General features: G+C 39.8%; 1 protein-coding gene across 4 annotated transcripts; it reads left to right on the top strand.

The window, feature by feature from the left end:
• Positions 1 to 822: 822 nt before the first annotated feature.
• dazap1 (DAZ associated protein 1) lies at positions 823 to 24,626 on the top strand. 4 transcript variants are annotated; one of them, XR_012772946.1, is made up of 13 exons: positions 823 to 945; positions 2,016 to 2,056; positions 3,332 to 3,498; positions 3,971 to 4,036; positions 5,134 to 5,241; positions 5,460 to 5,508; positions 10,095 to 10,177; positions 14,388 to 14,535; positions 14,808 to 14,840; positions 15,470 to 15,619; positions 18,512 to 18,676; positions 22,317 to 22,408; positions 23,743 to 23,830. XR_012772946.1 is itself a non-coding variant. In XM_075485652.1 (13 exons), exons 1-13 carry the CDS (start codon positions 914 to 916, stop codon positions 23,910 to 23,912), a joined length of 1,302 nt encoding a protein of 433 aa, XP_075341767.1. In that variant the 5' UTR covers positions 823 to 913; the 3' UTR covers positions 23,913 to 24,626. The 4 variants fall into 4 exon arrangements, 3 of the variants coding, with proteins under 3 accessions (XP_075341767.1, XP_075341765.1, XP_075341766.1); XM_075485652.1 differs by lacking the exon at positions 22,317 to 22,408 and adding an exon at positions 21,327 to 21,416 and having other exon boundaries at positions 23,743 to 24,626; XM_075485650.1 differs by lacking the exon at positions 22,317 to 22,408 and having other exon boundaries at positions 23,743 to 24,626.
• The last annotated feature ends 38 nt before the right edge of the window (positions 24,627 to 24,664 follow it).

Raw genomic sequence — 24,664 nt, forward strand, 5'->3', positions numbered from 1 at the left:
ACTGGTTGCTTTGTTAGAGCAACCAATTTCTGACACTAAAATGTACCAATGAGGGGCTTATGCTTTTAAAAAGATGAAGCCGAAGTTAAACTAAATAGTGAGCCTCTTTCATGGAAAGGTTGGAAAAAAAGCATTATGATAAAGATAAAGATGATAAAGAAGTCAATTTTAACTGCAAGGAAATGTTTTTCAGTGTCTGATTATTAAATAATCCAACAGTATTCTGATAAAATGACTTTTTTGTGATTATATGGAATACATTACAAATTACAAAATTGCCATGTAGCTAAATTAGTTCATTAGGTATTCTGCATGCTTAATTTACCTGTGGCGCTTTTTATTTTATATATGTAAGAGGAGGAATACTATCTCAAAATGGTCATCTTCCATTTTCAGTGTAACTGAAAATTGATAAAACAGCAAATACATTAAAAATCTAAAACTGTGTTCATTCCCCGTAAACAACCAAACATGTGACATTTTCTTTGAAATCTAAGAGAACATTTTGAGCATTTAAATTTGTGAAATGACCCGAAACAACCTACTAACCTAAAAAAAAATGCATCATGTCAAAAAAATTTAAAATACAATCACTACCTATAATGTCGTTATGTTTTTCTGATTGTAATGGGTTATGTATCGTTAGTTATTTTGAGCAATTCGATTATGTAATCGAGATCACATAAAATCAGTTACAACCCACTCTGGAGATGATGGAAATAACGGAGGGCGAGTGTGGGCTGTTTCGGTGTAATGTTCCTTTAATGGCCGCTGCCCCCTGCAGCGTCGTCATTGCGCAGAACAGTTTGAACCAAAAAGCGGAGTGACCTTCCTCCGCTCTCAGTCTGAGAGGGGCAGCACTGAAGTAAGAAGCCGGTGATAGCTCCCATAGTCCCCCGCTACCGCCTCAGAAATGAACAATAACTTAGTCGGAGATGAAGTGGGGTAAGATCCATTGAACAAATTCTTCCATTGTTTTCACGGAAAGCTGTGGGCTACGCTGCATTGCAACTTGTAGTTAGCGCGCTGTGCTGATAAGCTGTCATTTGACAGCTAACGATAGCTAGCGAGCTAAGCTAGCTCTAGTAACTTAGCGAGATCGCTAGCCCGAGGAAAGACGGCTAAAAAGTGAAACTAATCCTCGAAGGAGCTATGCTGTTGGTGTTGTTGGTTCTGGGGAAATAGGATGAGCTTGTCTGTAGTGATGCCGCTTTGGTTGTCAAGCAAATAGGGGCAAGTTTAGTCACTTATTTTCTGTGTTGTTTCCATTTAGCTAAAAGCGGCTGAGCTAGTTTTGCTAACGCTTGCCAGCAAAGCGAAAGTCTCCTCGACTTCGCCGCTGCTAGGACATTTAGCGGGCACTGCTGGAGGATGGAGCATCCTCGTCTGCACCAAGCTTTCGGCTTTTACACAAACGCTACACATTTTTTAGTGGCGATCCCGATCAAATATTTATAAACTCGCTTGCTAGTTTTATAGTTGAAACTGCCCCTGAACTTCCAGTGATGCAACCAGCATCCGAGTTCACTGGTCCGCATGCGGGGAGCCGAGCCGCCGCTCTTCCCCCGCTTCAGCTTCATTCTGCTCGGGGTTTCAGTGGTGGAGGCGGGTGAGCGGTGACTGTCGTAGCTCCTGGAATCGGTTTGCGTTAGCTCGCTGAACGCAGCGGTCCTGTACCGAAGTAACTTACGTGGCAGGACGTTCATATAAAGACCTTTATTGTCGGAGCCATTAGATGGAGGGCTAAAGGACCGGACCACAACATGAGTCACATTGAGCACTGATTGAAACTATGGCTGCGTGTGTGTATCCCCCGCTGCTGCTCCAGCTTATGAGGCAGGCTTTCTTCGAGTTGTGTATCTGTGTTTTAGGCTGTTAAACCGTGCCTCAACCTGTCCACCAAGTGTTTAAGTCTTGAAAGACCTATGAACAGTTTCTTATTAATGCCTCTCTGTGACTTTATTCAGATGGTTCAATTCATCATTTCCTCTGACTCTGATAACCTCTTGTTTCAGGAAACTTTTCGTGGGTGGATTGGACTGGAGTACAACACAAGGTAAGTCCCACTGCTTATTAACGCTTATACACTTTTTGGAAATAAGTGTTATTTGTCTGGATGACTTGGTCAGTTAACATTACATAGATGTTGTTTTTCTTCTTTTTTAAAAAAATAGACTTTAGGTTTATAGCTTGGAAAAAGTGCCAATTTAGTTTGAAGGAATCCTACAGATTGTCAGGTTTCAAGTAGATTGAACCGTACAGGCAAACTCTGTCATACTGATTCAACAAGAGCGTGTTTTTTTTTTTTTGTGGTCATATTCGTATTGTGCAAACAAAACCAGACCTTATGACTGGGGCATTTTTGTTACATTATGTCCATGTGAATGTACCTTCAGAAGATATTTACTCATGTCAGTTGACAGCATAAATGTGATGAGTACTCTCCAGTTTTGATATTAGAAGTCTCAGAGTTGGTTAATGCGCTTGGTCTCATATGGATAATGGAAATGTCAAAAGCAGGAAACCCTGCTTTGTTGCTGCTTAAATCAGGTGTCTCTTTGGAGTCGTTAATATTTTCTCAAATATTTTGTCTTCTGGTTGGTGTTTAGGACCATCTGTGCACATCCAGTGTTTCTCCGTGTTAAAGATGTTGTTATTATTATTATTATCTTTTTTTTTTACATTGTAATTATTCTTGCAGACTCTGGTGTTTGAATTCACATTAATGGGTCTATATCTGGTTGCTTAAAGCGCTTTACTTGCTCGTGGTCTTGTTTGCCATTGTGGGTAACTTTGCTCACGTGCTTGTCTGTGTTAACGGCGCGGTTATCTGAGATCTGAGATCTGAGCTGCAGTTCTGCGTAACCCGGTGCTTGTTTCAGTGCTGAAGGCTGATGCCCCAGGGCTTCTCAGCAGTAAGAAAACCAATTACGGTAACTCTCCAAAGCGACTTCACATTTGTTCAAACTTGCTCGTGCTTGAGCTTTGGGTGTGTACAGGACTTACAGTTGTTGGGTGTATGTTTTGGCGCTCTGCAAGATGATGGTTCTTTGTTTGATCTTTGTGAGTTTCTATGTACGACTTACAGTAAGTTACAGTGTGCTGTAGAAAACATAGAATCAAGGTCACTGGAGGATTTTCAGCGTTCGGTGTTGGATTTTTTTTTTTTAAATCCTAAAAAAAGCACGAGATGTATAAATCATGACCAAATTTGTTGTGTATTGTTCAGGAGACAAACTCTTTAGTTATAAGTTCATGTTTCCAGCATTGTTGTATGTTTCTTTGCTTGATTCAGTAAAGGACCACGATTACACGTCTTTCTTTTCTCTAGAAACCCTGAGAAACTACTTCTCACAGTATGGGGAAGTAGTAGATTGTGTCATCATGAAGGACAAAACTACAAATCAGTCGCGAGGCTTCGGCTTTGTTAAATTCAAAGACCCCAATTGTGTACGGACAGTGCTGGAGACAAAGCCGCACAATCTCGACGGGAGAAATGTGAGTATTTTAAATCAAAGTCAAATCTGTTTGAGCAATCTGTCTGCGCTTTGTGAGAGCAGCGTTTAAAACTTCATATTGGATTTCATCATCGACAGCAGTTAAGTTCTTCGAGGGAAAGGACAGGTTTTCTTTGAATTGCACATGTTTGAAGCCGGTTGTTCAGATGATGCATTTTAGAGACTTGACATTCATTTACCCAACAAGTCTCACTTGTTCAAACTCTTCTCACAGATTACTCACGCAATCTGCTTTCCTTTAATGACATATTGTCAATGTTTTTATTGAGTAAACGGATGCGGAGAAGGTCGTATCGTGTATTGGCCACATGTAAATTGTCACCAGTACGTATGCTATATGCTGGTTTATTGAGTGACGCAAACGGATACGCTGTCCCGGATTCAGTCAAGAACGTTTGAAGGTGCCTTTAATTGAGTATAATGTGAAACGTTTTTTCTCCGTCTGCTGTCAGATTGACCCGAAGCCATGCACTCCCAGAGGAATGCAGCCTGAAAAGTCTCGAACCAAGGAGGGCTGGGTAAGAGAAATCTGATTTCTACTGGGGTGGCTATCTCAGGTGTTTTTGCAAGAATAAGGCTCAGTTCAACAGTTTCTGCATCCCCTCCTCTCCTGAGGTTGGGCAATCAGATGTTTATGTTTTCATCTTTAAGAGTAATTGTTTGTGATCATAATGCACATCAGATTACATTTGATGCTTCTACTGACATCTGTTTGTGACCAAAGGACCGCAGCAGTAGCAGCAAAATGAGACATAATAGGCCACGCTTCCCACATGTAACAAAAACATCTTAAAAAGACGTCATCACGCCAGGTCACACGCCTAAATGTTGAAATTGCAGCGTGTTTGCATTGCTGTTTTTAACTCCCTGTCTTATCTGAAATGTGTTGCTCCTTCGATGGTCCTTCTTGAGTTAGAGCAGAAAACACTAGAAGGTTTGGAAATGTCTTGCATTGTGTGGTGCATAAAATTGCTCTGAGCAGTGTGTTTTTTGAGAGAAATCTCTTCTCCAACGTGGGTAATTTGTGGGTCAATCAGCAATGTTATCAAGCTGCACATCTATGATAGTAATTTTGTCCCTTTGGGCAGCAGAGGCTTTAGTTATTGCGTCTTTGCTGTCAATAAAAGAGTTTTACAAGTCCCACGTTTTGCTTAAAGCAAACTCTGTTTCGTAAGCATTCATAAATGAAGCGCTTCTTCTCTGCTGCTGGCACTCGTCTCACAGGCTTTAAGTCAAATCGCTGGTACCAAATGTTTTACTTATAAAACAGGAGATATAATTGTGAAAATCACTTTTGTTGTAAGCAGCCTCTGGTCTTTACGGCTTCAGCGCAGTGCACACCAGCGGTGAATGGCTCAGTGGTTTAGAGTAAGTGGAAGAAGCCGTGTTCCCTGATCTGTGGAGACTAGTGTTTGCATTGACATGACATGTTAAGAATTATACCCCGGGGCAGGAGGAGAACCTAATTTCTTCTGCACTGTCTGAATAGATGATGGCTGACTGGCCATCTCCAAGAGCAATCCTTTTAACGCACACTGAAATCCATACACTCCCTGTTTTTTTTGTTTTGTTTTGTTTTCTTAAACTTCTTCTTCTTCTTCTTTTGTTTTTACAGAAGGGCAACAAAGCTGATAGCAATAAATCAAAGAAGATTTTTGTAGGTGGAATTCCCCATAACTGCGGCGAGCCTGAACTCAGGGACTATTTCAATAGATTCGGAGTGGTAAGTATTGCCAAGTGCCTGAAGCCGGTTCATGTCGTCATGTAAGACTGCTTGAATGAAGGTTGCTTTGAATGGGGTCAAAACTACAGTGTACATGAAGGGTTTCCTGGGATGGGGAAGGTGAAATTGTTAAAAATGTGACAGAATGTTAAATTGAAGTAAGAAGGGACGCTGTCTGGTTTACTAAATGGAGCCCGTTTCCCTTTGTCCCATTCAAGGTCACAGAGGTGGTAATGATCTATGATGCGGAGAAGCAGAGGCCCCGAGGTAAAAGCTGATCCCGTTTTTTCTCTCCCCTTCCATTTCTTACCACCTTAAATCTCATGACAAACTATTCTGGCCCAAAGAGAAAAAAAAAGCCCATTGAGTTCAATTTAATTAAATTAAAACACTCCAGCCTGTAACAGGCATTTGGTGTATGGTAAATACACACAATAGAACAAGAAGCAATAGAAGCAGATTAGATTAAACCCACACCGCATCACTACAGTTTATTATAATTAGAAGATTAATGATTAAATTTCTCAGGTTTTCATTACTGTAATAGAAATGGTAATGAAAACAGTACTTTCTCAAGTACGTTAAATATCTAAAGAGGAACTGAGGCAGAACGTTGACGAAATGTTTTAAAATCATTGAACAACAGACTTATTTTCAAAGCATGTATCTTTATGTGTTACATGATGCTCTCTGAATATTATGAATGTGTTACCAAAAGTGCAATCTCTGTTATGACCTTGATGGACAACATACGTGTTTGGATGCGTGGAAGTTATTTTATACAGAGTAATACGTTGGTTGTATTAAAAGTCTTTAGTCAAGCATGTAAAAAACTCTCCGGTCTGGAGGTGACGGGGGTTTATCGTTGTGGAAATATAAAAAAAAAACAGTCGTTCACTTTTCAGGAGGCCTTTTTACCAGTTCACTTCTCCAGATAAATGTGCTGGATTTGGAGTACTTCTGAGCATGAAGCCACACATAGGCACATAAAGTAAGCCATTAGTCAGCTAACATATTAAAGGGTAGGTTCATATCAAAATGTGGCTCTGAACAATAGTTGGGTGCTCGTGGGCGTATTTCGAGGGCTTTTGCATTTTGTGATTATGCTTCTTTGCTCCGTTTGGCGTTAAAAGATCCCTTTCTCATGTGCTTATGTATAAGGGATGAAAGACTAAATCCACAGTCCTTGTTTATCTTAAGCTGATTTTTGAGTCCTCGGCAGTCTGAAACCTCTTTTTAATCAAAATGGTTCCAGTGCTGGTGTATACTGCCGGTTCTAAGTTGGTTCTAGTGCAGAACCGGTTTGGTCTTTCACGGCCAGAGAGCCACATCATTGCTTTATACGGCCCCTTCAATACACGTTTCGCCCTCCGTCTGCCGTGTTCTGAATTTCTGAAGATGACCGCAGTGCAGAGAGATGATTTATTTTCACAACAAACAACAAAAGATCTGGGGGCTGAGAAAGTCAGATAAAGTTGGAGTTGGACTTGGCACATTTAACCCATCACTCCAGAGTCACAGATGGAGGGATTTCTTCAGTTCAGTCCAGAATGGGAGGAATAAACACACTTTTCATAGTTTCATAGTCTTTACTTTTATAGGGCAGATCCACCCAAACACTCATGGTGATATTAATGGTTTGATTTACATTATTAGCTCCTTACATTATTAGCATGCTTCATGTATTCTTTATTATTCTAACTCATATAATGTGATATTTTTAATGTTAGACAATCATATAAAATTAGGGCTGTGACTCGATTAAAATTTTTAATCGGCTTTGAAATTAATTAATCGAAATTAATCGCATTTTAATCGCATTTATTTTATCCTTTAGAAAATTAACATTTTCAACAATATTTCAACAAACACAGAACATATCCCTATTTGAAATCTGAATGTAGCATGCATGAAAACACAGTATATAGAATCTTGGATGTTAAGCTGCGTTGGGCCCCGTTAGCTTCCACGCTAGCTGCTACATGTTTAGCGTTGAGGTGATATTTGAGGCTTGATACGCTGCGGTGATACGCGAATTCCTTGTTGCATAATCTTCACACAACCACGCTCTTGTCGACGCTTCCATCCGTCTGTATTTAAAAAAATAAAAAATAAAAATAAAAAATAAAAAAATTATAGTGTGCGATTAAAATGCGTTATTTTTTTTAACGCGCTAATATGTGTGTAGTTAATTAATCGAAATTAACGCGCTAAAGTCCCAGCCCTAATATAAAATGCATCCATCAAACTGATGCCGACTATCAGGGGTTAAAAGAGGATGCAAATACATGTCCACAGTATCAATAACGAAGCACAAGATAAGCTCTTGTAAGTCTCACATTTGTTTCTCTCCTAATGGATAACTCCATTTAAACAACTCATAATACGTTTATGCGGTTCATCAGCAGTTTATTAAAAATGTTTCCTGGGACTCAAAAGAAACCATGAACTGAGAAGGAGGCAGGTTGAGGTAAAATAGGTGCTCCAAAAAATACACTACTTAATCACACCATGCAGCTGGCATATTGAGAACAGTTTGAGTACCTAAAGGGGGAGTTTGTCCTTCAGAGGCTGGTTGCAGCTCAAGATGAAGAAGGTGAATGTAGTATTGTTATCACAAGAACAATGGCCTTCTTTTAAGGTTTGGAAGAAGTTTCTCTAACCTATTTCCAGACTGCAATATGGCAGACTTGGGTGTTTGTTCTTTCAAGCCATGAATGTAGTACAAGTCTCTGACATGTCTCGCCACTTTTAGCCACGATGGGCCTCCCTGGGGATCAGACCCAGGCCATCTGTAGTGCTTGTGTCAGCCTCTGCAGCACTGAGATAGACCAGTTTCATCAACTTTTGTCCCACATTGCCACTGACCCTCAACACACATTACGGTACCTCCTTCATAAGCCCATTCCTTCTCTGTTGGGAGAAACCATGAATAGTTTGTCATTGGAATTTGACATGATGTTCTGCACTAGTAATAATCATTACATAATCTTTGATAGTGTAAACCTTTTCTTTAACTTTAGCCGTTATGTGTTCAACATTGGAATAAGTTTTCTTTACCTTGATTTAGAAGTAACTGATACATGTATCTTAAATGGTATAGTATGTGTTTTCCCATATGTAGAAATTTAAGTATTTTTGTAAGTAAGCCCTTTCTATTTTTCTTTCTTCTGTCCCCCTTCTCCCTGTGAATGGTTTGACTGTGATTAACGGTGTCTCTTAAGATTTGTCTTTTCTCCTTTAGGTTACTGTGCATTGACAGGTAGCACAAAGGTACAGGCCAAATGCTAAAGCACCCAATTCCTTTGCTCTCTTTATACGGGGTGTAGATAAGGTGCATCAGGGCTGAAAGATGATCTCTTATCAGTAATTAGAGACAGAGAGGGTTTATTGATGGGTCAACACCAGGTTATTTGGGTAGATGCGTTTGATATAGTATGTTTTTTTTGTCTTATTTAATATTAACGATATTGACTTCCGTCATGTAAATTGTTTTAAGAAAATTCCTCATAAGAACAATGCGATCCGATCCTCTTTTAAAGTAATCATAAGGAGAAAAAACGCTTACAACGAATGGCTTTAGATATTTACTTAAATGTTGGTTTTGCGCAAAAACATTAATAAAAAATTTAAAAAATGTCATCATTTCCATGAATCCGTTGTAAAGTTTGCACAAGGTTTGACATTTTGATCGACTCATTGACCTTCCAGAAGGTCATTGCATCTTTAAATCATAGTATTAAACGTATGAGGCATTCAACAGTGTGTTATTACACTCGATATGTCAAACTTGTTAATGGTGCCGACTTGGTTTAGAATTTAGGTTAGGGACGGGTCATTGACAGATGTTATTAATAGCGGTAGAGCATGAGGCGTGGGGATGCTTGGCATGGTACTAGAGGTCTCTGAAATCTCAGTTGTCTCGTAGGACATTTAATTGGATTCAGGTTAGGTCCCCAAGTAGAGATGTGCACTCAACCCAGTTCTGCCACAGTCGAAAGATAATCAAATTGAAAGTGGATCACTGCAGCGCGCAGCAGCGTATAACGCTCTGAAGAGTCGTTTTAGATTGTGAAATGAAGTAGTTTACTGAGCAGTTAACTTGGCCATGAAGTTATACTTTGAACTGCACTCTTTGATGCACTTTGTATATTCTCCTTGAAAACTCTCGAGCAAAATTAGCAACTTGTCGTTCTGGGAAACCCGTTATGGCCTATATCTTTATGCTACCTCTGTGAGCAATATTCTATATTTTAATTGTCCATTTATAGGCTTATCCTGGCTGACTCAAAGTAAAATACTGAATTTTGGGAAAGCTCGGAGAAAGCTTTAGGCATTCTACAGTTTGTGTTTCTCCATATTTTTGTGATGCATTAACAATGGCTGCTGCGAGTGTGTGCTCCACAGCAATATACCAAGGGACAGATCAAGGTGGGGTTTGGATGAAACAGCATGAAGTGACAAAATGTAATATTGCTTCAATTGACATTTATCACTCAATTGTTCAGTCGTGTCAGACGGTGGAAAATTTACTTAACTGACCTTTTTGTGTGTGACATTTCATGTTAAATCAAATGCTACACCTGTCATCTTTCATGTATAGCAGTTAAGCAGTCCATAATTGTTAACTTCACCAAATATTTCTCTGCACAGTAAAGAGAAAAGTTTCCTTCACCCCCCCAGGCATTAGTCTTGGATTTGAGTTGTTCTGCAAGTCTGCGACATCATCCGAACCCCAGGAGCCTCTTGCTCAGTCTTGACGGATCCTCACTCTGCTGAAGCCCAATACTGTTCTTCATCTTGTGTTGTCACAACCCCCCTGCTACCTTGATTCACTCTTGGTCGTTGGCTAGGTTTTGGATTTATTACTTTCGAGGCCGAACAATCAGTGGACCAGGCTGTCAACATGCATTTTCACGACATCATGGGCAAAAAAGTGTGTAGTTGTAGTTTTATTTTACCCTTAAGATCAAACAGAGGCTTGGGCGATGGAGTGACAGTTACATTATGGTGCTGTTTTTATTACCTGAGGCAAGTTTACAATTAGTGTGTGCAGGAGCATCATCATCAGTGCAAATTTAGCCTGTAAAACCCTAATAGAATCGGGGTATTGGCTTGTATACACCGGTCATTCTTAAGCATTAATTGTCTCTTAACGCACTCATCTTCCTGTTGCAGATTCAGTTGTCGCCCAAGGCTTTGTTTAAACTGACCACTCCTTTAGGGTGTGTGAGGTGAACAAAAAGAAAAAGTAAAGTTCACATCGTCACGCTTTCAATGGGGTAAAAACACGAACAATTAATTGTAATTAAAAAGGTAACAGTAAAATGAAAAATCATAAAGATCACCTAAAGGATTGGTCCAATCGGTTCTGTTTGACTTTTTTTCTGTCTTTTTTTTTTTAGTTTTGTTTTTGTTTCTGATGTTTTGTTGGCAGGTCACTTACATGTCAACATGTTATTTTTCTTTATTTTTTTTTATCTTTTATTACTTTTTGAAAAGCTCAGTTCAGTGACCTGAGTTGAAGAATCTCCATACTGTGTCTGCCAGCTCTCTAAACAACAAATGAAACTCTGAAACTTGAGTCGCACGATGATATTTGCATGTCGTTTCCAGTGTTTGTTTATCTTACTGAGTCTACCAGATGGATGGGGTTTGCGGCACTAAGTAAATTCAGATAGGGTCAGGTAAGCTGCCTATCCCGGCAAAAACAATACATTTCCAGTCGTGTTATATTTGAGCACTTTTCTTCACCTTCTGGCACACTTTGCGTTGCACTATCATGGCAAACACCACCCACCTGGAGCCTCAGCTGTTTAAAAGCAACCAAAAGAAAATGAGAAGTCTAAATTGGCACATCTCTGACAAAGACTCGTTCTCACACTTGGGTTTTTAAGTCACTTTTACAGCTCTAAACCATTAGCAAACTCCCTTTTTCCTCCAAAATGTTCAGTACGCATTTAGCAGAAATGCAGAGATCTTAGAAGAGACGGCCTCATTCCTTCGCTCTATGTAGTCGGTGATAAGCTGTTGGTAGGAGAAATTGATGAAAGTCAGGTATACAGTGCACAGTGAAAATGAGTACACCCCTGTTGAAAAGTAACATTTTGAACAATATTTTAATACACACACAAGTTATTCCCAAAACGTGCATAGAGTAAGTTTAATACAACATCTGTTCAGCTTACAACAGAAAAGAAAGGTCAATAATATAACTTAAATGACATATTTGTCCATTTTTGTGAAATTATGCTGGTGCAAAAGTGAGTACACCCCTATGTTAAACTCCCTGAGAATGGGCCGTGTTGGCCCGAAATGTCATGAAATGAAAAGGCATTAAAAGGGAGGTCATCGTTGTGCGTTTCATCCTTGCCTTACATTGAAATTTTACATTTTGAGTCTGCACCAGGCTAAAAGAGACGTGTGTGAGATTTGACTGAAATCCTATGGAGAGTATCATGATCTGCTTCAGTAGTCACAGTACATGTTGACAAGCATGTTTCTTTTGGTGAAACTCAGCTTCCTACTGTTGATGGCATCCATACAGCCCCAAACCATGTCACTCCCACTACTATGCTTGACTTTAAGCATGGGGCACTTTTCTTTGTACAAATCACTTTTTACCACCACACAGGCTTGACACCATCGAAAGCAAATTTGTTCATCTTGGTGTCATCAGATCACAGGACATGGTTCCAGCAATCCATATCCTTAGTTTGTTTGTCTCTGATGAGACAATGATAAACAAATTTGCTTTCGATGGTGTCAAGCCTGTGTGGTGGTAAAAAGTGATTTGTACAAAGAAAAGTGCCCCATGCTTAAAGTCAAGCATAGTAGTGGGAGTGACATGGTTTGGGGCTGTATGGATGCCATCAACAGTAGGAAGCTGAATTTCACCAAAAGAAACATGCTTGTCAACATGTACTGTGACTACTGAAGCAGATCATGATACTCTCCATAGGATTTCAGTCAAATCTCACACACGTCTCTTTTAGCCTGGTGCAGACTCAAAATGTAAAATTTCAATGTAAGGCAAGGATGAAACGCACAACGATGACCTCCCTTTTAATGCCTTTTCATTTCATGACATTTCGGGCCAACACGGCCCATTCTCAGGGAATTTAACATAGGGGTGTACTCACTTTTGCACCAGCATAATTTCACAAAAATGGACAAATATGTCATTTAAGTTATATTATTGACCTTTCTTTTCTGTTGTAAGCTGAACAGATGTTGTATTAAACTTACTCTATGCACGTTTTGGGAATAACTTGTGTGAGTATTAAAATATTGTTCAAAATGTTACTTTTCAACAGGGGTGTACTCATTTTCACTGTGCACTGTAAGTTCACCCACTCGGTCATATCTCGCCTTCACATGTAAACTGCTTCTGTCCTCAATCTTTACATGGCTGCAAATTCTTCAAGGTCACTGTGACATACTTGCATACTTTGACAGTAACTCCTGCTGAATTTTGAACTTTTTCTCTGAAGCATTTCTTTTAAGTAAATCAAATATTTTTTTTTTGGGCGGTGTTGGTTTAGAGTGGACATTAGAGACATTTCAGGAAATGGAAAAAAAAAAAAAAAGAGTGTCACCTCTGAAACTTTAAGCAAAGACCCCAGTGGAGGTAGCTGCTGCTTTTTGTAAGCACTTTGACTCTCTTTTGTTTATGCTTAACAGACCATGAATCAATTTGTTTTTTCCTGGCAAATTTTTTTTTTTTTTTTTGTCCAGAACGGAAGCTCAGGAGGACTTTTTAAAGCTCTCTAGAACTTATATTAATTGAATTTTTTTCCTCCATTATTCAAAGATGTAGAATAGCAACAGCTTTACAGTCAGGTGATTATTACACTACAAAGATGAACTTAATCTCATTTTCTTGGTAAATGATTCTGCACTACCTGTATACTCTCCAGTTGTACCTGCTCCTCTTGACTTTGCCCTCGTTTAAGGCAGGAATCAAGACTTGACTTAATCCATTGTTCTTGACTTGACATTACCTTACACCGGGACTTGAGGGAGACTGGGAGATATGAGTTACAAAATTAGAAATTGGAGCACATCAAACTGCGGAACAAATCCCAATTCTGCTGTTTGGGACCATACGAAGTCATGGTATCCATCACTCGTTGCTGCGATGCCCACGGGAGAAAGCGCTCAGGTAGCTGCTGGCGGCGGCGAGGCCACTGCTGGAAACATGTGCATGTAATTAGGTCGACAGAGAAGGAAGAGGGGAAAGCTGGGGAAGGTGGTAACACCTTAAAGCAGGGAGGAATTTGTGATTCGTTTTTCTCCTGCAAGGTGACCCCAATAACTCAACCCTTCAGTCTATTTCTGTTGGCTCCCCTTAGTCTCAACCTGTTTTCTTTGCTCTGGTTATCTGTTGGTCGCCTTGCCTAGTTGCTAACAGGAACATTTTGGTAATACAAGAAACTCGTCTTTCATTCAAAGCTCAGTTATTAAATTGATAAATTGCTGTAAATAAAACCCAAATGTAAGTAACATTCTTTTATGGCCATTACTGTCGTCCAGCTCTGACGTCTCAGTCACTTGATCTTATTTGAACATGGATTTTCTCATGTGTGACACAGTATGAAGATTCAGTTTTATTCTGAATAAAAAAAAAACAATGACTGTTCATTTGTATTATGTGCATGTTTACTTTTAGTCTTTTAGACCTGAGATACAAATTTTTCATCCATTCCCCCTCTGAAATTTATTCCAAATTAAGTAAAAAATGAGATCCTTCTTAAGCGTTAGCTGGAGAAAGGTAAGTCTTGACCTTACATTAGATGTATTTATTATATTTAGGGAAATTTGTAACAAAGAGAAAATAATCTATGTTTCTCAGGCACATTTTAAGAGGTTCAATTCTAGAGACGATGCTTTTGTCGATGTGCCTTTGGCACTGAAATTCCTACTCATAACCGAGTACCTGAGACGCATAGCTGTTCAGCTCTTGTGTATACACAGTAATTTTAATTAACATAGATGCCCCACATTAATCAAATAAACGTAAAGATTTAAAAGTGGCCCAAAATGTTGAGATTAAGTATCAGTTATAGGACAGGCCTGTCTAGGTGAGGGACTTCATTGACCCTTTACTGGTGTTGCCAAATGGACCCTTCTTGTCCTTTGTCCAGGTGGAAGTAAAGAAGGCTGAACCTCGTGACAGCAAAGTTCCTGGCCAGCTTGGGCCTGGCCAGTGGGCCCCCAGGGGCATCTTGAGTGCAGCTAATGGTTGGACGGCACAGCCGGCCCAGGGCTGGCAACAGACTTACGGGCCACAGGGTGAGTGGGAACAAGTCCCAGAGCAGAGCGAGAGAAGCTCGCTGTTCACAGGACAACCTTGAAGTAACCGTTTAAATGTGTTAAATCTTCTGCCAAAACATTAACATTTTGCGTGTGTATCCGTGCTAGCTTTGTCAGTTTGAATATTAACCGCATTACCTGAACAGTTTTCGTGTGTGTATATATATATATATATATATATATATATATATATCTCTCTCTCTGCTATATCCCGTCTAAATGATCTAAACGGTCTTTTTCTCTTCCTGAAGGAGTGTGGGTGTCTGCTACTGGTCAGCCCATAGGTAGGTGTGAGTCCTTCACTCCGCAACACTGCAGAGTTTCTTGTATGTTGTGTAACTGTGAGATTGGAGATAAATGTGACATTGCCATGTAGTCATGTGCTTATCTTGAAATGCTTGTGTGACAGAAATGGGGTTGAACACAGCGCAGCCAATAGCCTGACGACAGTTAACGGTACATGTTATCACTGATTCATAATGGCTGAGGCTGCTGATAATTTGCTGCTTGAGACAGATGGCAGCCTTGAATGGATTCCGGACTCCCTCAGCTATTGGTCAGGCTCGATTTCATATCACCACCTCCAGGTCAACCTGCAGCACTCGCTGTGGTGTCGGCCCCTGAAAATACTTCTCTTTCAGATAGTATTCTGCAACTTAAGTTTTTAAACCAGTGATAGATGTTGTCCGTCAGTCAGCTGTTCAACCAGACACTGATAAACTGATGCAATTCAGTTTGATTTGGTCAGTCCAGTTTTTCATTCATTAACTCTGTTTTGGTAAACGGTTCAAAAGGAGTGTTATTGTGTGTGTGTGAGCTTAATTAAAGCCAATCATTTCTAAAAGGTAAAGGGGGGGTGGAGGCCTACATATCTCCACAGAAATGTGAGTAAGTCTGCTCTGTGTTTGGACAGGTGGGTATGGACCTCCGCTGACAGCAGGTCGGGGAACCCCCACGCAGCCTCCATCACCATTCAACGCATTCCTGGTCACAACCCCGGCGGGCAGCTTCGCTGCACCTCAGGGATACGCTCAGCAGGGCTACACCACAGCACCTCAGTTTGGTCAGTCATACCAGCTCACTCACGGACTGCACGTCCGATTACACGGTTTCACTTCGACTCGTGTTCTCCGCGTCACTTGTCTTTCTTTGCAAAAAGTGTTTTCCTCTCGAGTGCCAAAACCTTCTTTTACCCCCTGATGAAATTTTAAATCCTAAAAAAAATGAATGAATGAAAATAAATGAATGAAATGTACTTTATTAATCCCTAAAGGGGAATTATATTGTTACAGTTGTATGAAATTGACCAAACAACGTTGTAGTTTTTCATTGCTCTTCAAGGCCGTAATTCATGATTTTAGTAAAACTGTTGTGTGAATGTGTTAAATTGGTGTGGTCTTTAAGGTCTGCTGTTACTACGGCAAAGGGAGGAACCTGCGTCTTATCATAGATGGACAGCATGACTTGCAGACACCCAGAATTAACAACCCCTGGCAGAAATGATGGAATCACCACACTTGAAGGACGTTCAGCTTTTTGTTTATAATTAGTTGAACATTCTGGCTTTGCTAAATACACCTTAAAAATGTTTGCCAGATGAAGTAAGATTATGGAATCACTCAAGCATGAGGGGGGGGGGGGGTCTGAAATCATTAACCTGGGTACCCGGGGAAAACTCACACATGCAAAGGGAGGATATGCAAACTCCACACAGAAGGGCCCCTGCTTACAGGTGAACCGGGGCGCTTCTTACCGTGAGGTGAAAGCGCTAACAGCCACATTACCTCATAGCCCCGCAGGATGCATTAACGCCTTAAAAAATGACCTCAGCATCAACAAACCTCCTTTTGAGTGATGGAATGAGAAAATTGTCCAAACTTTCACTGTCCACCTGGTCATTTATTGTAGAGTTAAGGATTGCTGTCACCCCTGGTCCTTACCCGACAGTCCCATATCATCAATGATTGTGGTAGTTTTCAGGCGTTCTTTTTTATACATTTCACTGGACCTGCACCAAACTAAAGTCCCATCATCATCTCCTTGTCAAATGCAAATTCATCACTGAATCATCATCTTCATCCAATCATCCACAGTCCATGACTGCGTCTCTTTAGCACACAGTAACCTTGTTTTCCTCTCTTTAGGTGTAAGTGATGGATCCAATTTCCCTCAGTTTCTGCCCATTTGTTTTTATTTCTTTTCTGCATTCAAGGCTTATTGCTTTGATTTTTCTTTCATCACCCTTTGATATCTTCCTTGCTTGACCTGTGCGTTTCTCTTTTACAACCTTCCCGTTTTGTTTGTACCTGCTCCATATTGTAGTCACAGCTGACTTGGAACAAGCAACATCTTTTGCCACATCCTGAGTTTAATTAACTTTTTTTTTTTTTTTACTGCCAGTCAATTGCAACAATTTGACTAATTTGAATTTCTCCCATTGGGCGATGAATAAAGTATTTTTCTATTCTATTCTAACAGTTCAAGGGCACTGCAGGCACTCCCTTTGAATTAAGACTCATTTAGACTCATGCAGCTATTTGTTTTAGAAGTCAAAATTACAAGCTGATTCCATGATTGTTTTTCCTTGTGATTCCCCAGTTTGTTTCTCTCCAGTTCATCTGAAGGAAAAAAATAGTTGAGTTATGTTTTACAAAGCTAGTATATTAAACTATCGACTTTTATAGCTTTGTGATTTCATCATTCCTGTAGTGAAACTTTACTGAAAGAACCAGAAAAGATTTTTCTCTTCAATCAGTGGAGACTCTTCCTGAATTAATGGAGCTATTATTCTTAAAATCATGGATAAAACACAAAGAAACCCCTAATAATCCTGTGTGTTTTGGCAGAGTAGTCACAGTCTATCTGGCTGCCAGTATCTATAAAAGATGTGCACTTTACTGGATTTTTCAACTCAACACCCCCACCTCTGCAACATATACACATGCACATTTACTGCTTTTTTTGTTGTTTTTGTCACATTCATGAGGGATGCAGTGGCATAATTGATGTTGTGCAAAACGTGTCTAACGCTGTCATACTCGTCACAAACTGTTTCATACATCTGGTAAAACAAAAACAAAAACAACAGCTTCGCTGTCAAATGATGGTACATAATCTTAGTAACTTTTATAGCACACTGGCTCTTCCTGGAAAGGTTTCTACTGAACAACATTCTTTTTTGTGTTTGACGTTTGACAGTTGTGGTCTTTAGCTTAGCACCTTTTTCTTATTGAGCTTCATTAGCATCTTAACTCGCAGTGCCAGATAACGTTGTACCTGGCTATAATAACATGCTCAGCTAACAGCTCTATTCATTACCGCCACCTTGTGGTAGTAATAAATCACTACCACCAGCTGCTGCTAAAGAAATTGCTGCATATGTGAAAGGATGGTTGCATAAACCATTTGATTTCTTTCAATTTAATACAAGGGCTGCACAATATTAGGAAAGCGTGCGATGTGCGTTTTTTTTTTTTGTCGAATACTTTGATTATGACATGACTTGGATTATATATGAACAGATACTGCAATATATGGCGCTAATCATATGCGTTCCATTTCTGCACCTGTTCATGCTGATGAGTGAGTAGAATGTGCACAAAAACAGAATTTCCTCTAAATGTATTGCAGACCTGACTAATACACCTCCACTCGTCCTATTTCGAGTCAAGATCTCTGTCCGATAGTGATTATGTGATATTGTTTGGAGATATTGATATATTGCACATGCTGATATTGCGATAACGATGAAATTTTGATAAATTGTGCAACGCCGTGACTAGTGTGGGAGTTTTTTGTAAGGTGGTAATGAGGCCTGGAGTCCTCAACTGACCAAGGCTCTTCTTTTTCAGGTCTTTGTTCACGTCAACTGAACAAAGGGATAAATATTGGATCAGATTGGATTAATTGCTCATTAGGGAAAAGTCTTATAAATGATCTAAATTCTCTCCAACAGGTTACAGTTTTGGCACACCACAAGCAGACCAGTATGCTCCACAAGTTCCTCCTCCACCCACCACTCCAGGAACTGCACCGCTGGGGTTCGCCCCAGCCACCACACCTACTCAGGACTTGAGCAAAGCTCCTACTGGGCAGCCTGACTTCCCGTATAGCCAGTATGGTAAGACGAGCATTGTGCATATATAAGAATGCTGCCTGTTTACTGTCCCATTTGAGTTTTAATCACTCCTCGGTCCCACCCATCTCCCTGGATATTTTATTGGGTGCAACTACAACTCATTCATGACTACAACCCATACACAAGCAGGAGCTTGCTCTTGGTACCATTTAGCTTGAACAGCTACATATCCATACATGCTTCTTGCATACATGAACCTCTCTGACTCTGCCATGAAGATGCTGCTGAAGTTTTGCCACATCCAGAAGTCCTCAGCAGTCATTTCTCTCAAGTTACTCCATCTGAGCTGCGGAATGAATTTTAGGATGGGTAGGTCTGCATAGGTTTTTAATTAGATCATCCTGCCTTGCAATGTTTTTTTGTTTTTGTTTGTTTATTTGCATTTTTGTTTTACTTTGAAAAGAGTGTGATCTTGTCCTGACTTACTGTACGAGACGTTTGATTTTGTCCAGATCCTCCTACCCTTTGATTAATCCCCTCTACACTTCCTGCTATTCTTGCCCCCTGTTGGTGATTTTGCTGGCTTCTTTTCCTGGTTTTAGCACGTCCGCCATTCAAGAGCACCAGCATGACAATAATATGCTCTTGAAATCTGAAAGAAAAGTTACTGTAATGTGTCTGCACGTCTGACTCTCTTGATGTCTTTGTGGTCTTTGAACAGGGCTCTTAGTCTAACATTACATTACCTTTGGGATTGGGCCAGGATAATTATTCCCCCAGGAGCTCAGCTGAGCTGATAAATTGTTGACAGAATTCACAGACTCGAAACTGAGACTTTTAAGTATATGTTTAACAGAAAATCAGGACTATGAATTTTGTATTTTTAGACAATTATGGAGCGGCTTCACTGACCTGCTCAGAGGGCACCAATCGAGGCTGGATGCTTTCACATCTGAAAGGAAATGGGAGACAGACACTGTAAAGACAAACTGACACCCACTGAAAAAACAGTACTGTTCATTTTAATTGAACATCCATCTAACCAGTCACATTAGCAGGAAGTCAAACAACAAATGTTCATTGTGAAGCTTCAGTTTTCTGGCCGCTGGTATTTTTTATTCTGACTTGGCTTTCAGCTGCTTCAAACTGCTGAATGTGCATTTGAAGCAGACATGTGATTGCTGTCGGTTATGGCAGGTGCTCATGTTGTTCAGTGTTTTCCTGCTTGTGCCGAGCATCCATCCAGCTTTCTGCTTTCTGCTGCGTGCTGCCTCTTCAGGCTCCAGGTCCAGTTGTCAATTGATAGAAACAACGTGGCCTCGTAGTGGTTTTGTGAAATGTGATGCAAAAAAAAAAAAAAATGGCAGGTACTTTACGGCAGTGGAAGCTCAATATTACATTATGTGTATAAAATTAGAAAATGAATGTGTGTAGACATATTAAGTAACTTTGGTACTAATTAAGCTTTAGTTTGGGTTATAAGGAGAACGGTGTTGTGAATTTTAATTTGTGTCAGGATTAAGCAAGTGGTTTTGTATTTGAATTACATGCACAGTATTTTTAATGAGTAATACAGGAAGAACTGGTTTTACTTTTAGTGTAGTACACTGTGAACTTTGAAGCTTCACTGAAAGCTAACTTGTCAGTAATTCAGTAACATGTCCATATGAGACTTACTGTTTTCTACAAACTCTTGATACGAGTGAAATACAGACAGACTTTCTGCTCTGAAACTGCAGAGCATCTACGCTGAAATGCAGATTCGACAGCCAGGTTTTAGATGCCAATCCATTTAATCTGTTTGGAGCTATCAGAGCTGGCAATATGCAACACAGTTAAATAACATTAGGGGCATATTGTTTTCCATTTGCAATATAGTCCAAGCAGAAGAACTGAGTTGAGTGAGCAGCTACAGTCGGGCAACAATGGAGTCAGAAGTTTAGCTTTTTCTTCTTTTTATTTAAGACGGTCTAAAGCATGAAGAGATTATTGTCTAAAAAACCTCAACAATCTTGTAAATATGTAATTTTGATAACCAGAGATGGGGGTTTTAGGGGTTTAATCTGTTAGATAGATGGAGAGGTTATTGCTTGACATCAGTCGCTCATCAGTGATGTTGCCTTTTTTGCAACAGTCACATTTACAAAAAGCCCTCAAATGCTTCTCAACAACGTTAAATTATCTGAGCACATATTTTGATCTGTTCTGCTAAGAGAACTGAGCTTGTGTGGCAGAATGCCCCTCTGAGTTTTAAAACGTTTTTGGTGGCAGATTGGGGATACGAAACCGGCTGAGAAATGTAAGGAATTCTTTGGAAAATGATCAGGGTTGAAACCAAAGCTTTGTAATTCCTGCACCAGGTTGCTACCTTCTCTTAAAAAATCTTACATGACTGGAAACGCCACTTGCATATTAGCTTGCAATGCACATTTCACAAAATTCCACGAGACCAGGCTGGCCTGATTTCTGAGGAATAAAAAAAAGTCCAGAATGCTTGCAGGTAGCTCACATTCACATTTGTTTTTGACTTGCAGGCATAGCTGAAAAGTAACGCCTCACCAAGTGTAGAGCAGACCCAGTAGATGAGTAGAATGTAGAGCTCTGTTAGCTCAGTAAGCGGGGGGACTAATATAAAGTAGTTGGCCAGCAGTATCTGGGTTCAGTCAACCTGGTCTCCTCATCTCCCTGATAGGCTTGGGTAACTACCCTCAGGACCCCTCTGCCTACGGACCAACGCGTCCTCACAGTTATGGTCAGGATGAGCAGGGAGGATATAGTGCAGGTAGGTGCCAGCACCGTCCTCTCCAACCACAAAAGAAGCATTTGTTCAGTACTTTTCTAGAGCTGCAACCTAATTTTTTTGCGTCTTTTCCTTTGCTTTATGTTTAGTATTTTGCATGTACATTTTGCATGTACATACAAATTACAGTTTGTTTGCTTGTATGGTAAAACCCAGCTACTGTTTGTGCCACAGCAAGGTGGACTTTAAAGACATTAAAATTGGCAAAGTTGGCTTGAGGCATGTCAGGTCCCTCAGCGGCTGTGGCTTTACTATATCAAGACTAACATGTCCTCCTGTTTTTTTGTTCACTGTCTGCATTGCTTTGCTTATTTGTGAAAGGATGATCTAATTGTCAGAAAATTTGTTCATGGTTCAGTTATCTCAGTGCATCAGCAGTTCATTCACCCGTTGTTTTTTCCCCCCCATGTACTGTCTCTGCATTATAGCTAAAGGGGTGAGAAAGGAAAGAAGATTTAAAGGAGGCCACAATACCAGTAAATTTCAATTAAACTCATTTATCTGTCCGATGGTCCCTGTTGGGACTGCTCCCTGTTCCTCAGATGTTTTATAATAAAATGTGTTGTACTATCCAGTTTTCTCAATTTTCATTCTCTCTTGTCTTTCCACTCCAGTTGTTTACTACCACTGTCTCTAAAATAGTTCTGATTGGAGCCATATTGATATCTTAACTATCTTAACATGTGTTAACTGGATGTTACCAGGGCAGGAAAGTAACTCCTCACCAGCAAGAGTCTGCAAAGATCTGGTCAGCAAATCTGGAACAAACCCATCTTTTCAATATAAAAGCTCTTTGGCTTGGACAGTGCTCTGAATTGTCCTCCAGGCAGATTAGTTTCCTTCCCTGGCTGCTGTCACTGTTTCTCCCTCCTGTGTTTGCAGGGAGATGGTGCCATCCAGTGTATAGATAGGCATGATAAACACAATGTGCGTCTATACGTTTCAACAGTTTCTTTTTTTATATATATAGAAATGTAAGTACTCATCAAAGGGATTAGAATATTTTAACTTTGGGGAAAGATCCACCATGAAGCCTTGTATTTCTGTACTTTTTAGATGTTTTTTTTATTTTTATTGCTTCGCAAGTGATTAAAATTTAAATGTTTCCGCTGTATTGAAAACACATTTCAGAGCCCCTTTAAGTAAAAACATTGTCTAAATGACAAAGAAAAGTTTGAAAACTATGTAAAATGTAAATTAAAACAAAATGCAGTCACTTGCAAGTCTCATAAACCAACATTTTATTCATAATAAAATATAGAAACCATCAAATGTTGAATGTTGGACATTTTACTATTTTATGAATGATGGCGTTAACAATAAGGACGTAAGAGGGAGTGGTACTAAAAAAAGAGCGAGAGGAACAACTTTCAACTCGGGTTACTTGGCGATAGGTCAATAACATGATTGGGTAAAATAAAAGCACCTTGGAGAAGCAAAGTCTCTAAGGGGTAAAGATGAGCAGAGGTTCAGCAATTTGAAAAAAAAAAGTCTAACAATTACGGAGCAAATTCAGAATAATGTTTCTCATCGAGCAACACGAACTGCCGTCCAGATGAGATCGTTTTCAGGGAGGGCCTTCGTAGTACGAATCCGGGTGCTTTGCAGTTCAGACCCTTTAACCAATTAAAAACATTTGTCGCATCACGAAAATCAAACTATGACAAAAAAAAAATCCTGGACTGGTGAGCAACCAGAATCCTATATAGGACAAGAATGGGGGCAACATTCCTCTCCCAAAGGTCCAGCAGCTGGTCTCCTCAGTTCCCAGATGTTTACAGATGTTGTTAAAAGAAGAGGGCCTACTGCACAGTGGTAAACCCAGCCTGTCCCAGCTATTTTGAGAGGTGTTGCTGCCAAGTGCTGCTAATTCAAGATGTGTTAATACACATTTTCAATACACGTTATAGCTTTCTGTTTTTAAAAGAATATTAGTTCATGAGATTTCCAATTGCCAAATCATTGCATTCTGTCTATATTTATATCCTATACAGTGCTCCAACACTTTGGAGTTGGGACCCACCAACCTGTTTAATCTACTTGAGGGAATCTTTCAACATCAGCTGCAGGCTGAAGAGAATGATGTTTTTTATATATACTTTTAGGCCGGATGTTGAGTGATATAATCTGGAATGTCAACATTATAATGACAATAAATAATGTTCTCTGAGACTTGACAGTATCGGGTGGATTTTTCCCCAAACATAAAAACTACATTTTTATGACTACAAGTCTTACAGGAGTAAGGCTCTTAGTTTAAACAGTAACTTTATCCTCTTTCCTGCTTCTACCCACCTGTCCTCCACAGGGTACGGTCAGGACCTGACGGCCTTTGGCCACAGCTTCGCTGACCCCAGCCAGCCGACCGCCTCGTACGGAGCCCCGACAGCACAGCCCGCCGCCCCCCAACCCACCGCTAGCGCGTTTGGCAGAGGGCAGAATCACAACGTACAGGGCTTCCACCCATATCGACGCTGACCACCACCCCAGGGAGGGGCAATTGTGTAAAGTTCAGAAACAAACAAACAAACAAAAAAAAAAGAAGTCAGGGAAATGTGTTTTCTTGCTTAGAAGCAAAACTGGAATTCTGGTTTGTTCTTTAGAAATGTTGAAAGCGCACAGTTTGTGAAATGGGAAACTTATGTGAAAGCAGGGATTCCAGTAAATTTAAAAGGGGTGTAAAGAAATCCACATTTTTTTTCTTTGCATAACTTAAGGATCATTCAGCAGAAAGAAGCTTTTATTCCCCCCCACCTCCCACCCCAAACCATGTTTTATAGTAGAACTAAACTACTTTGCAATAATATTGATTGTCTGGTCAAACACTAGCACAGAGACTATATGTAAAGAGACTTGCATTTGAATATGTATATTTATGGTGGACACAAATGAAAACAGGGTCTCAAGTTTCCTCAGCTTTAAATTCTAGGGAAAAATGTTTTTATTTTGGTGAATTTTTTGTTTACTTACTGAGCCTTTGAAGTTTGTTTAAAATGGAGATTATGAATATATATATTATACACAAACTGTGCAATTTTTTAAAAAGAGAATTTTGTACTATTAATGTACACTTTGCTTGTTTTTTTATTTAAAGATGTAGACTTCCCTCAGGTGGCTGTTTTGGGTGCATTTTTTGCACTTATGCAAAAAGAAAAAAGGACAAATTATTACAAAATAAATGTTTTAAGGATACAGTCGTCTCGAGTGTATTTGCCTTTGGTCTTGAATTT

Source organism: Odontesthes bonariensis, chromosome 15 (assembly GCF_027942865.1).
Source record: "Odontesthes bonariensis isolate fOdoBon6 chromosome 15, fOdoBon6.hap1, whole genome shotgun sequence".
Lineage (NCBI taxonomy): Eukaryota > Metazoa > Chordata > Actinopteri > Atheriniformes > Atherinopsidae > Odontesthes > Odontesthes bonariensis.

Coding starts and splice junctions, on each gene's coding strand:
- dazap1 (XM_075485652.1), top strand. CDS start 914: ATGAACAATAACTTAGTCGGAGATGAAGTGGG. Junction 2,057..3,331: donor GGACTGGAGTACAACACAAG/GTAAGTCCCACT, acceptor TCTTTTCTCTAG/AAACCCTGAGAAACTACTTC. Junction 5,509..10,094: donor GGAGAAGCAGAGGCCCCGAG/GTAAAAGCTGAT, acceptor GTCGTTGGCTAG/GTTTTGGATTTATTACTTTC.